Raw genomic sequence first — 11,812 nt, 5'->3', positions numbered from 1 at the left:
ACTGTCTGATGATCAGAGGATATTAGAAATTTTATCAAATTTTAAAAGTTGATACTAGATTCAGATTAGGTAAGAGAGTGATGTACCCCTAAGACACTGAACTCATTAAGCCACAAAACGTCTGAAATCCTCATTAATGTATCCTGGAGAAGGGAAAGAACCAATAAGCCCTAAAAGCTGCAGATTTTAGTCTGGTCATATACATCGTACAAAAGAGGTACAAATAAACATTATTATGTTTACAACTCAGGAGAAAAAAATCTATTATTAGAAAATGTTATGCATAATAGGATAATATTCATCATAATTACAAAAGTATTTAGTTTTTATTTCCCACTTTAGCTTAAAAAATATTAACTGTGGTTTACCATAGTGACATGGTAAAACCATAAAAGTTAAAGCATATGCTCACCTGAAAGAAATTTTTAATTTCTCAAACATAAAAAAATAATTTTCCATACATAATTTAAATTATTAATAATATCAAATGTTTATAGACATAATTGCAAGAATATATGGTAATTTTCTCCCATACTACCATTCATGATAAAAGCCAGAACAAGTTATAATTTACCCCAAACGTTCTGTAATTTCTTTAAACCAGGCTGAGATCAAATTTCATTTAAAAGCTATCAAAAGCTATGACATTTTATGTGGCTTTGTTTTATATATCAAATGCATTGTGCCGAGCCTGGGTATTTCCTTATGGTACTTAACACATGATAAGGCACACAAAGAATGCAAAATAAATATTTATTAACTGATCGATTTTGTTTTACAATTTGATTATTAGACTTTCAAAATTAGTTATATTGCTTTCTCAATTACTAGTGTAGTAAACCACAATCAATTCTAATTTTTACATCTCTTATTCTAAAAAAAGATAAATTTCACCCACCAGGGGCACAGATACTAGAATGTAAAGGCACATTTATATTTATTTTAAAAAATGGAATGTGTTCTATCTCTTCCTAAATCATGAAAATACTCCAAAGAATAATGTTAATTACTATCTTGTATTCCCCTTCATGAATTATTCAAAAATCCGGCTGGTAACAAAACTTTGTAAAGCACATTATTTGCTCACATCATCAAAATAAAGCAAAACTAAACAGTAACAATAACAAAAGGCATGTCTTTGTTACAAAGAATCCCAAACAGTACACTTGAGCTCTGAGACATTGATTGTACAAGGTTACTTATTGAAAGGTGGAAAGAAAAAAATATGAACGATTTTCAACATGGTGGATTTTATCATTAACTGAAGTTTGTCCAAAAAACACAGGTGCACATCTTAGATCTGTATAGTATTCTGAGAATGATAGGGAGATTGAGGGATAAGATAGAAGGAAGCTAGCATGAGCATTAAAAATATATTTTTAAAATTTAGAAACAGTTAAATCCTTGATGTCATTATTTGCAATCTATGTATATTTATTTAAAAATTAATATGCATCTATTTTTAAATCCAAGTTATTCTCACACAGTTGGACTGAATTAATCTGCAAAATGAGTGCTTAAATACTAGAAAAGGAATACTGTGATCAGAGCAATGATTTCTAATGTTAACTACAAATGACTCATATTTGTTTTTCTTTTATTTATTATTATGGATAAGGTTCGCCTTATATAATCACTGTAGTGCCTATCAAAATGAAAGAGAATAATGGCCATTCTGACAGGGGTAAGGTGGTATCTCATTATGGTTTTGGGTAGTTTCAGATGATGACTTATTTTGTTACCATAGTCCCTCAAAAGTGTTCTTGTTTGAGTCATGTTAATTAAAGAACAAATGCCAGTGGCTATAAAAGCTGTTACACCATGGGGCATTTTGAAGTAACTTTAATTCTCTTTAATTTTTAAAATTTATCAGAGTTATTGTTTATCAGTAGAGTTACAGTTGTTTTAAGAGACTCTTCGCTATGCCTCCATGGGACACTCAACTATTAATATCTGAACTGCCCTGAACATAACATTACTCACATTATGTCTTCAGTAGTAGCGGTGATGGGCAAAGATACTTGTTTCTACCTCACCCTTAGCTATTTGAACACTCAGTAATGAGTACTTGACGCAATAATAGGGCTCATTCTAAAGGCAGTTTTGAGAGATGAAGAGCAGGAAAGGGAGAAAAGTGAAAGGGCTGTGAACATTTCAACTGTTTGATGAAAGAAGGAAAGCTTATAAAATTGTTATAATTGGGAAAGTATATCTAGGTCTGGAAGGAATATACACGTGGATGGAAAATACCTTTTCAAGCACAGGGCAAAGGAAGGAAGTCAACAGCAGGTGTTGGTGTGTAAACAAGTCAAATTTAGGTGAAAGAAGGGCAGACATGTTTCATTATGGATTCTTGGAAGCCATTCCCTGCAGACTTAAGTGGGTAATTGGAGTGACATTTAAAGTGGCAGGAGACAGTCTAAGCAAAGCTTCTGTGTTCCACCTTAGTCAGGTTCAAGTGCAAGAGAGGTCTTTGTAAACAGAGTTCATGGCAGTGCTTTGTGCTGGAAGAGGCATCACTAAGACTGCTTAGGGACCCAGGTAAACTTCCAGCCTCCCTCCTCATCTCGACGCACAAAAGCTTGTCCCTGGTGGAAGGAATGAGTTTTCACATTACAGTGAGGGCTCAGGGATGTGGAAAAGGCCATCTCTGTCTTGTTGGGTGACACATCAGCAGTATAGTAAGGAAGATTTTGCAGCCCCACTGGGGGATTTGAAAGTTGTGAAAGGAAAGGAAAACCTTCCCCATGAGTGGCAGTTCTATGGAAGGGGGCTGTTCTGTCACCTTCATAGTCAATCGGCAGATCCTCGCTGGGGACATTTTCATAGTCAATTGCATCATCTGGATACTGAGAAAATGTGCTGGTGACTCTTCTAGGATGAGAGGAGAGGGCACTGTAGTTAGCTGACAAGCTGTCATCAATGGTGTTGAGGTCTTTTAACCCAAGTGTTTGAAGGACCCAGGGATCCACAGGGGGCCCAGGTTGTTCTTCACAGTTAGCAAATTCACTGGAGAGGTTTCTCTTGGCATTTTTGGGATGAGGAATTTCAGCAGGAGAGTACCTTTGCTCTTTGGGTTTCCTCTTCCCCTTTCTGAATTTTCCACATACTCTGGAGAACTCATCTGATGACAACAATTTCTGGGGAAGTGATATTTGAAAATTACATCTCCTTCAAATATTTACTAGTTACCTTAATTATTTAGGAAAAAATGATTAGATTACTCTTTTCCCACACACAAATAACACTGATTGGATTAGCTTTTTTGTAAAGTAAAATCTATAAGGTACTGTCCAGAAACTCTAATTCACATGTTTTCCTCTATTTTTTTTTTCCTCTATTTTTTAAAAGTTGAAAAAAGCATATATCTTTAAGATTTCAACTCAGAGAGGTAATTATTACTATTATTAGTATTATGACAAAAATAGCAACTATCATTTATTGAGCTATCATTTATCAATAAACTTTCATATAATGTATGAATTATCAATTACATGCATTATCTCATTGGATATAGATATCATCAAAATCTTCATAAATGAGGCAACTAAAGCAAAAACATATTTGTGACTTGCTGAGATCATGCAGCCTATCAGGGGTGGGGAATCCGTGGCTTTCTGATTTCAAGATTGTTCTTTTTTAAGTACCAAAAGAAGCAAGAAAGGCTTCATCTTTCTCTGCTGCACTCCTTTTAATAAAGGATTTGTTCTATAAAATTTGGATTCTGTCAAAAAGCTGCATTCAAGGATCCAGAAGGCCATATGTGGCCCCAAGGCCGCAGGTTCCTCTAAGCCATCTGAATCTAGACAGAACCTCTGATTTAAACACTATGCAACACTGCTTCCTCTTATTTCATTAATTTCAAAGCACTCCCATGAGATATGTTAATTATATTACTCTAAATCTTGGAAAATTGAGAATGATTTTCCAACTGAGAGATAAAGCTGCTTAATTAATATCACAATAATTTAATAAATGTCCTCTTTATGGAATGGTGGCTGGAGTTAGGAGCCCAGGCTAATAAATGTAAGATGTTTTCCCTTTTTAACAAAGATAACTGAATTACAAAGGAATCAAAGCTAGCATCTTTTCTTCTCTGAACTGTTATATTTGGTAAGAGTAGCAGGAAGCATCATCAATTTAGATTAAATAATATCAAATAATGTAGCTTGTCTGGAAGCAAGAAAAAGATTGATGATAGAAGCTATAATGATAACATAATGGCAAATAGATAATAAAAAAATTGAAAAAACAAAGAAAGAAATAACAAAAGGAGACTATAGGCAGACTATTTATCCTTGAGTTAGAAATAGCTCATTTTAAAAGTGTAGAAAAAAATGTGAATTAACAAATAATGTAATTGTGTGTTCCTAATTGTCAGTCAAGAGACCTGGGCTCCAGCCATACTCGTAGCATTTTAGATCTAGAAAGTTTCTTAAAAGATATTTTAGCCCACCTATTTACAGATGAAGATAACTGAGGCCCTAAGTGAGAGTGATTTACCTAAAGTCAAACAGACAATTCAAAGAACTGTTTTTCAGATCTGATTCCCACTCCAGTATTCCATCTAACTCTGCCTTTTGATTAACTTCTGTTGTCTCAGCAATTCCCTTGACTACCTTTTGATTCTTAAATAATCCTTTTTTAAATGTATGGCTAACATCTACAATCTAGATACTTCAGAGAAATGATACATAAACATTCTTGTGAAAATGCTATATTTCCGTAAGAAAAATCCATCCATTCTGTAAATGTATATCAAGATACACTATTTAGTATACTTCTTGGATTTAATCAAGGAGTTTTACATAAACGGTCTCCTTTGTCAAATCACTGCTCCATTCTTATAAGGGCGATGGTTACATACCTTAGCTTTTTCTTCAAGACATTTAACCAAAGCAGAATTCAGGTATTGTCTGAGGTGATTGTTCTCTTCATGTAACCTAGCTAGTTCTTCTTCCTTTTGCACCAGAGTATCTTGGAGCTGCAAAAACCAGACAAATGGTGAGGGCTTCTCCACTATATTGACTTTGTAACCTTATAATAATGCCATTGCTCCTTAACCTGCTTAAACCTGATTATTCTTCTATTTGTTTTATGAACACCACAACCTCAGGGAGCCCTCATCTTCAGAGACCTAAATTAAATCTACATCCCTCTAACACCTGATTGTTTGGCTATGTGTTCTGAATTTTCATTCACTGTGAAGTGTTTGAAGAGATTATATGACTTTTAAAATTGTAACCACAAGTGAATCAGGTAAGTATGAAGAAAAATGAGCTTCAGGCAACTCTTTAAATATAGAAAAAGGTGTTTAGAAAGCTTTTGCTGGACTCCTTCCTTGCATATAAAAAAAACTAAATAAATAAATCAAAAGAGGTGGATTGGCTTCTCTCAGCCTTAGATTGATCTGTCTGTATGTCCACTAGATTAAATTACTCTTCAGAAGCTACAATAAACAAAACACGGAAAATGAAGCAATCCTTGAGAAAACTTATAGTTATCATCCTTTCTCCCAGTATTAGCTCTGCTTGTGGTTTACAAATACTGCAACAGTCATTATATCATTTGATCTTTCCAACAGCACTTTGAGATAGGCAGAACAAATATTCTAAGTCCATAGATGAGGAAAAAGAGTATTCAAGAGGTTATACAATTAAAATATATGAAGTCAGAATTTGTAGGTCTTCTGAGAGTGCCTTGGTTGTTTTTCTTCTCTGTAACATTGATCACCTAACTTTGATCTCTCTGTGGATATATACTCACTTTAATTCTAAACTAAATCAACATGAATTTCAACAGGGAAAAGAAGCAATGTGACCTTAAGGACAGACTCCGTGGAGAAAGGACAGCAGGGAACATGGCCAGTCTCAGTGTTCTGACTGACTCTCTACACATACCTGCTTATTTCTGTACAGCTGAGAGGAAAGCTGAGCCTCTTCCCATGAAAATGAGTCCAGAACAGGAAAATTCGAGCCATGGGATGATTCTGTAAAAATACCAAATGTATAACTAAGAAAATACACTTGCAGTTTGTATGCAATAAAGAAACTCACCAATTGATTTCAGAAAGTTTAATAGGTTCAATTACCTTTCTGAAAAACAGCTATTGCTTCTACACAGGAAAAAAAACATTTTAAGGTTTTAGAAGAGGCAAGCAAGCTGTGAGAGACAAATATTTATGCGCTATATGCCAAAGTGGTTAAGAGGTAAATTTTTTAGGAGATAAGGGGTCACATTCTTTCCTATTAATATGTGTATTCCCGCTGGTTAAATTAATAAAGACTACCCAGTCTGCATCATTAATTCATTCAAATAGTTATTGACTCCCCCCTCAAGCATAACATTGCAATTCCACTATGTTTTTTCTGGTTTTTACCTTATTTCCTAAGATTTTGCATTTGGTAATATAGTGTTTGGCTCTATAATCAAATCCTATTTTGTGATACTACCATTTTCCCTGCCTGTTTTAAATCTGATGGAGAGTATTCGAATTTGATGTGGTAGCATGCCCTACTTTAATACAATTTAGACCTTGTTTCTCTGAAGACCTTGAAGAAAAGTTCAAAACTGTGCCTAAACCTTATCTGTTTCAACTGTTCTCACCTGTATATTTTTAAATGTTTTTTTCAAAGAAGTTTTTTTTTATATATATTTGACAGTAAGCTATATCTGTCAATAAAAACTGTGATTGGGCATGTTAAATTAGTTTACTTTTACTCTCTTTTTCGTAGTACAGTTCTGACTCTTCCCCTCCTCTACCTGAACTGCTGTTACTGAACTATTTTTGATTAAAATGAAATAATGAGTAAGGAGACAGGAATAAAAAATTTTATAAACAGTTTAGGTTCAAATTCTTGGACATTTTGTCGTTGCTATTGCTTGTGGAAGAAAGCTAAAACAGAATGACCTCCTCCCTGACATTTAAGTGTGTTTTAATATTTTGAGTTTTTTTGTTTGTTTGTTTGTTTATTAGTATTTTTTCTTAAACCAGAGAAAATATTATGTGGCAGAACCAGCAGTACATATATTTATTAATTCTGAGGTGTCTGAGAGTTTTTCCAGAAATTTTACAAAAATTCCTTTAATATTTATAAGCATTATTTACTAAGCTACAGGTCAAAATTAATATGTAACTTTCTACCAATGTTACATTTTCCTCCAATTTTGAAGTCTTTTTTGTGTAGGAGGGAATCATTTTTCCACTTCTAAGACACTATGCATAGAATTTCCTCTGTAAAATAAAAGATTTAGTATTTCTTGCTTTCCTCTCAAACACAGGGAAACTTTCCTGAATTCTAAAAGAAGTGCTCCAAGATGGTATCTTGATTCCAAAAGCACTCCGCTAGAGTTTTGTTTATTAAACTTTGATTCAGACCCAAATTCCCTCAGTGAGTTGGGAATCTCCAAGAACTGTAACATGTAGGGAGAAATACATGTTGCCCAGTGGGCAAGGGGAAGAATTCCATTTACACTATTTGGCAAGTACAAATCAGCAGGCTTTATGGCTTTAAAATTCAGGAGTCTTTGGGTTTACCTAAATTTTCCATATCATCCCTTCTTCTATAGAGTCCCAGCCCGTGATGCTTTGCAGACATGGGTACTGGAAAGGGGCTCCAGATCTACCAGGAAAGCAGAAGAGCAGAACTTACCCTGTGCCTGTGGTGCTTGTTGGGGCTCTCTGTTGTCCAGGAGACCAGCAGCCCAGAAAGAGACCCAAGTATCCGTGGAAACATCAACACTAGATTCTGACGTTGTAGTGGAATACGGGCAATTATAGCTCTGGCCTCCTACAAAGTACTGGTCTTGGCAAGGCAGAATGGTGTTCTGTGAAATTCAGTGGGGCGGGGAGGGGGGTCCCAGGAGATAGGGTGATGGCGATTTGGAGGGGAGAAAGGATGGGAGAAACATACAGAAATTGCATGCAGTGAATAATAAAAACCAGTAGAGGGGTTATGTATAGATCTAGATTAATTTTTGAGTGGTCAAATTGTGATTGCTAAAAGGAAATCAGCTCCTTGGTTTACACAGTATTTCCCTTAGACCTTCTGAGCAAAGAACAGACTAGTATTGGATGGGCCAAATTTGTAAATATCAAGGAATATTCTCTGTTGCAATGCCTAGTGCATCTCACAGGCTACCCATGCTCTAAGTAAAAGGAATTCCACTTAGTGATTCAAAGACATAGAACCATTTGGTTCTCTCTAGCAAATATCTTAATTATATTTCTAATAACCTTGAAACACAAAGAGCCCAGAATGCTAAAGCTGAAATGGACAGTATATGACATTATACAGACTAATCTCCTCATTTTAGTTTCTGAATCATATACTTGCCTCCTTCCTGCCTTCCTCCTCCCTTTTACCTAACATGCTACTGGATCATGGTGATATCAACAGTTTGTTTTGTCTATCTATCTATCTATCCATTCATTTATATCTGTCTCGGAGCTTTAAATAAATTTTGCTCCCAATACTAAGCACAGGAACATAAAGTCACTCTACAAAAACACAGAATCAGAGCTGAAAGAAGCTCATCAGCAAAGACAGCAAGCTCTAGTTCTCTCCATCACTAGGGCTCAATGCCCTTCCAAGATATCTTGCCTCCACCAACTGGCACAAATTCTCCACTGTGTTCTGATCCAGTGAACACTCACCGCACCCCCTACTCCTCAAACCTCAAACTCCAAAAACACATAGTCTTTCCAAATGTCTACTCAGGGGTAGGTATGCAGCCTTCCTGGGTTAATTTGTACAACAGCCCATTCGTAATTATTTGTCAATGTTTAATCAGGTAAAAGCCATTAATTTTAGCAGAACCCAGCTTTGGAAAAACCCTTTTTGACCACTACAAGTCTTTTGTGGACTTGAGTACTTTCTTGGGCATAACATAAACAGAGAGAAAAACAAGTAAGAAGAAAATGAAAAAAAAAAAAAAAAACAAGTCAATTAAAGCACACTTTGTTAATGTTCCCAGTAATTTAAATTTTGAAGAAGTTCAGTGCTTAAGCAAGTCCAGCTTGGGCAGTGCAGATCAAAAGAAATTCAACTAAAAGTTTATCAAATGCTAGTTTCTTTTATTTTAAGAGCATGTTTTCAGACTTCTTCCCTGAGGTTATTATTGGAATCAAAGCTAAGCTATTATACAATTGACACCTGAGAAGAAAACAAACCCCAAATACTCCTAGACTAGTTCTGGTCCAAGTGTTAGCAAATATGTGCATAATCTAGAGGAAGAGGTGGAATCAACCGTGAGTGCAGGTGGAGAGGAAAAGTTGGGGAGAAAGTAAGGAGAGTAGAAATAACAGGGTAAAAGAGTGAGGGACAGAATGAATGAGAGAGAATGAGATAGAGAGCGAGCATGGGAATGAATGAGAGAAAGAGAATGAATGAGAGACAGAGAGAGAGCGCGCGCGGGAGTGCCCGCCAGGAGAAAATAGAAGATAATAAATGGAGACACGGCAGCATAGAGGGCCTGATTTAATTGGCAGGTAGTAAAGAACTGTTGCTCCTAAGGTGGACCAAATTCTAAATGCAAAGCTTATTAGCTTTCAGAGACCCAGGTTTCGCCAGCGGATTAGCTAACGCCAGTTCCTCACTTACCATCTTGCAGGGGAAGAAAGCGCAGCAGAAACAGCCCCCTCTTAATTTTTCCGTAAAGCCAGTGGGAGCTTTAACTGGGACTGAGGGGAGGAGTTAGGAGAGGCGAGTTCTAATCTGCAGGAGCTCCCGGTGACGCTCAGGGCTCCCGGCGAGCGCCGCCCTCTGATTTGGTGAGAGGCTGTCAAACCGGTGACGTGGGCCAGGAGGCACCAGCCCGAGCCAAGTCACTTGTACTCTGAGCGACCACTGCGCCGGGACCGGGGGCACCGGCCGCAGGGCGAAGGCAGGACCGCGGCGCTCCGCCTCCGGGTGCGCGCCCTGTTTCAAAAACCGGCGCCTGTGAGGGCGACAGCGTCAGAGGCGGGCGGTGACCGCGCAGCTGGCCCGACCGGACAGCCGAGGCTCAGTCCCAGGTCTCTGCACGCAGGTGTCCGGCAGGGAGGGGCGGCAAGTTGGCCCTGGTGCCTGGGCGTGCGGTCAGGTAAGTTCAAAGCAGCGTCTCAGAAATCAGGGCAGCACTTAGGGAAGCCCATCCCGCAGGCCCCAGAATTAGTATTGCTCTTGTGAATTTATTCTGGCCAGATGATAAATTAATATCAATTTGCTGTATGATGTAAATGGATTTGCCTTATTTTTCTATTTGCTGTATCTTATTTCCTCCAATTTTGGAAGTGTGTGGGTGTTAAATGTGGAGGTGACACATATCCATTCTAGAATGTAAGCATCAGTGGAATAGTGGTTTCTGTATATTTTGTTCACTTCTGTCTCCAAAATACTGAGAACAATTTCTGACATGTAATAAGTGCTCAGCAAAGATTTGTAAAAAGAATTAGGCTACAAATTTAGCAGTCTAAAATGTCTTTGTCTGTGTTGGGCCTATCTTCACATGATAATAAAATAAATTATTATAATTAAAAATTGATGTATGTTAATACCTCTCAATTAATTATTTGATTTCCTCCATCTTTTCTCTTACATTTTATTCTCATAATAATTTGTATGATGTCGTGTCTAGAGAAAAAAGAGGAGTAACATCATCTTTAGAACCACTCAGCTACCATTAATAGCCAACTCTTATTTCAGCTTACTAGCTAAATAGACATAAAGCAATTGATGTTAACCCTAAGAGGTAGGTACTTTTATTGTCCCTATTTTAAAGGTTAACAAATGAAACACTAGGGTTAAGAAACTTCACCAATATGCCTGACAAAGACAAGGTGATTAAACAAAACAAAACAAAAACCCTCCACCAATGGTTACACAAATAGGAAGTGGCAGATTTAGGATTTGAACCTCTGGTTGAAGCATTCATGTTGCTACGATATGCGTATGATTTTTGACTCACTTTGACTTCATTCCACTACACGTTATAGCCAGTTATGTAGTGGATATTGTTGTGGACTGGGTTGTGTTTCCCCAGATTCATATGTTGAACCCCTAGCCTCAATGTTACTGTATTTGGAGCTAGGGTCTTTAAAGACGTAAATCAGGTTAAATTAAGTCAAAAAGGTGGGGCTCCAATCCAATGAGACTGGGGTCCTTATAAGAGACACCGGGGATGGCACACACAACGAAAAGGCCATGTGAGGGCACAGCGAGAAGGCACCTATCTGCAAGCCACGAAAAGCAGCCTCAGGAGAAACCAACAACCCTGCCAACACTTTCATCTTGGACTTTCAGCCTCCCAAACTGTGAAAAAATAAATTTCTGTTGTTCAAATCATCCAATCTGTGGTGCTTTGTTATGGTAGCCCTAGCAAACTATTAATAATATGGGCATGGGGTAGGAACTGAGAAAACTACTGGTTCTGGCTTATATAGCCCTTTCTCTAAACCAGTTGTGACCTTTATTCTTCCTTGTACTGTACTCACTACCCGTAGCACATAGCAAAATGACCAGCACACAGCAGATGCTCATTAAGTGCTCTGTATCCAAAATTAAGAAAGGAATGGAAGAGGAAGTGGAGGAACGTGCCAGACGTATTGGGGTCTTTTTCTCATGTTCCAATGCTGTTTATTTGCAAACATTTTTAAGTGAACAGTACCAAGTTTGGGGATCACTTCATGAAAGGTAGGTGAACTGGATTATTCTACATTGACTCATTTTAGAGAATTACAGGAGAGACTGCTCCCCTCTCTGTTCTCACTGCACAAGGGGCAAGGATGCACTGGCAATATGATACTGAGCTGACTGGGGAAAACAGACCAAAA

The 11,812-nt window shown here is 37.3% G+C and overlaps 1 protein-coding gene across 1 annotated transcript; it reads right to left on the bottom strand.

Annotated features, from left to right (window-relative positions):
- Positions 1-2,519: 2,519 nt before the first annotated feature.
- On the bottom strand, positions 2,520-9,605 carry GMNC (geminin coiled-coil domain containing). Its single transcript, XM_069471992.1, has 5 exons — positions 9,570-9,605; positions 7,653-7,827; positions 5,901-5,989; positions 4,868-4,984; positions 2,520-3,140 (listed from the first exon to the last, which is right to left on the bottom strand). The coding sequence occupies exons 1-5, from the start codon at positions 9,603-9,605 to the stop codon at positions 2,520-2,522; spliced, it is 1,038 nt and encodes a 345-aa protein (XP_069328093.1).
- Positions 9,606-11,812: the final 2,207 nt, after the last annotated feature.

Source organism: Eulemur rufifrons, chromosome 7 (genome assembly GCF_041146395.1).
Source record: "Eulemur rufifrons isolate Redbay chromosome 7, OSU_ERuf_1, whole genome shotgun sequence".
Taxonomy (NCBI): Eukaryota; Metazoa; Chordata; class Mammalia; order Primates; family Lemuridae; genus Eulemur; species Eulemur rufifrons.
Note: the sequence above shows the minus strand (reverse complement) of the source record. Positions and strands in the feature narration are given on the sequence as shown.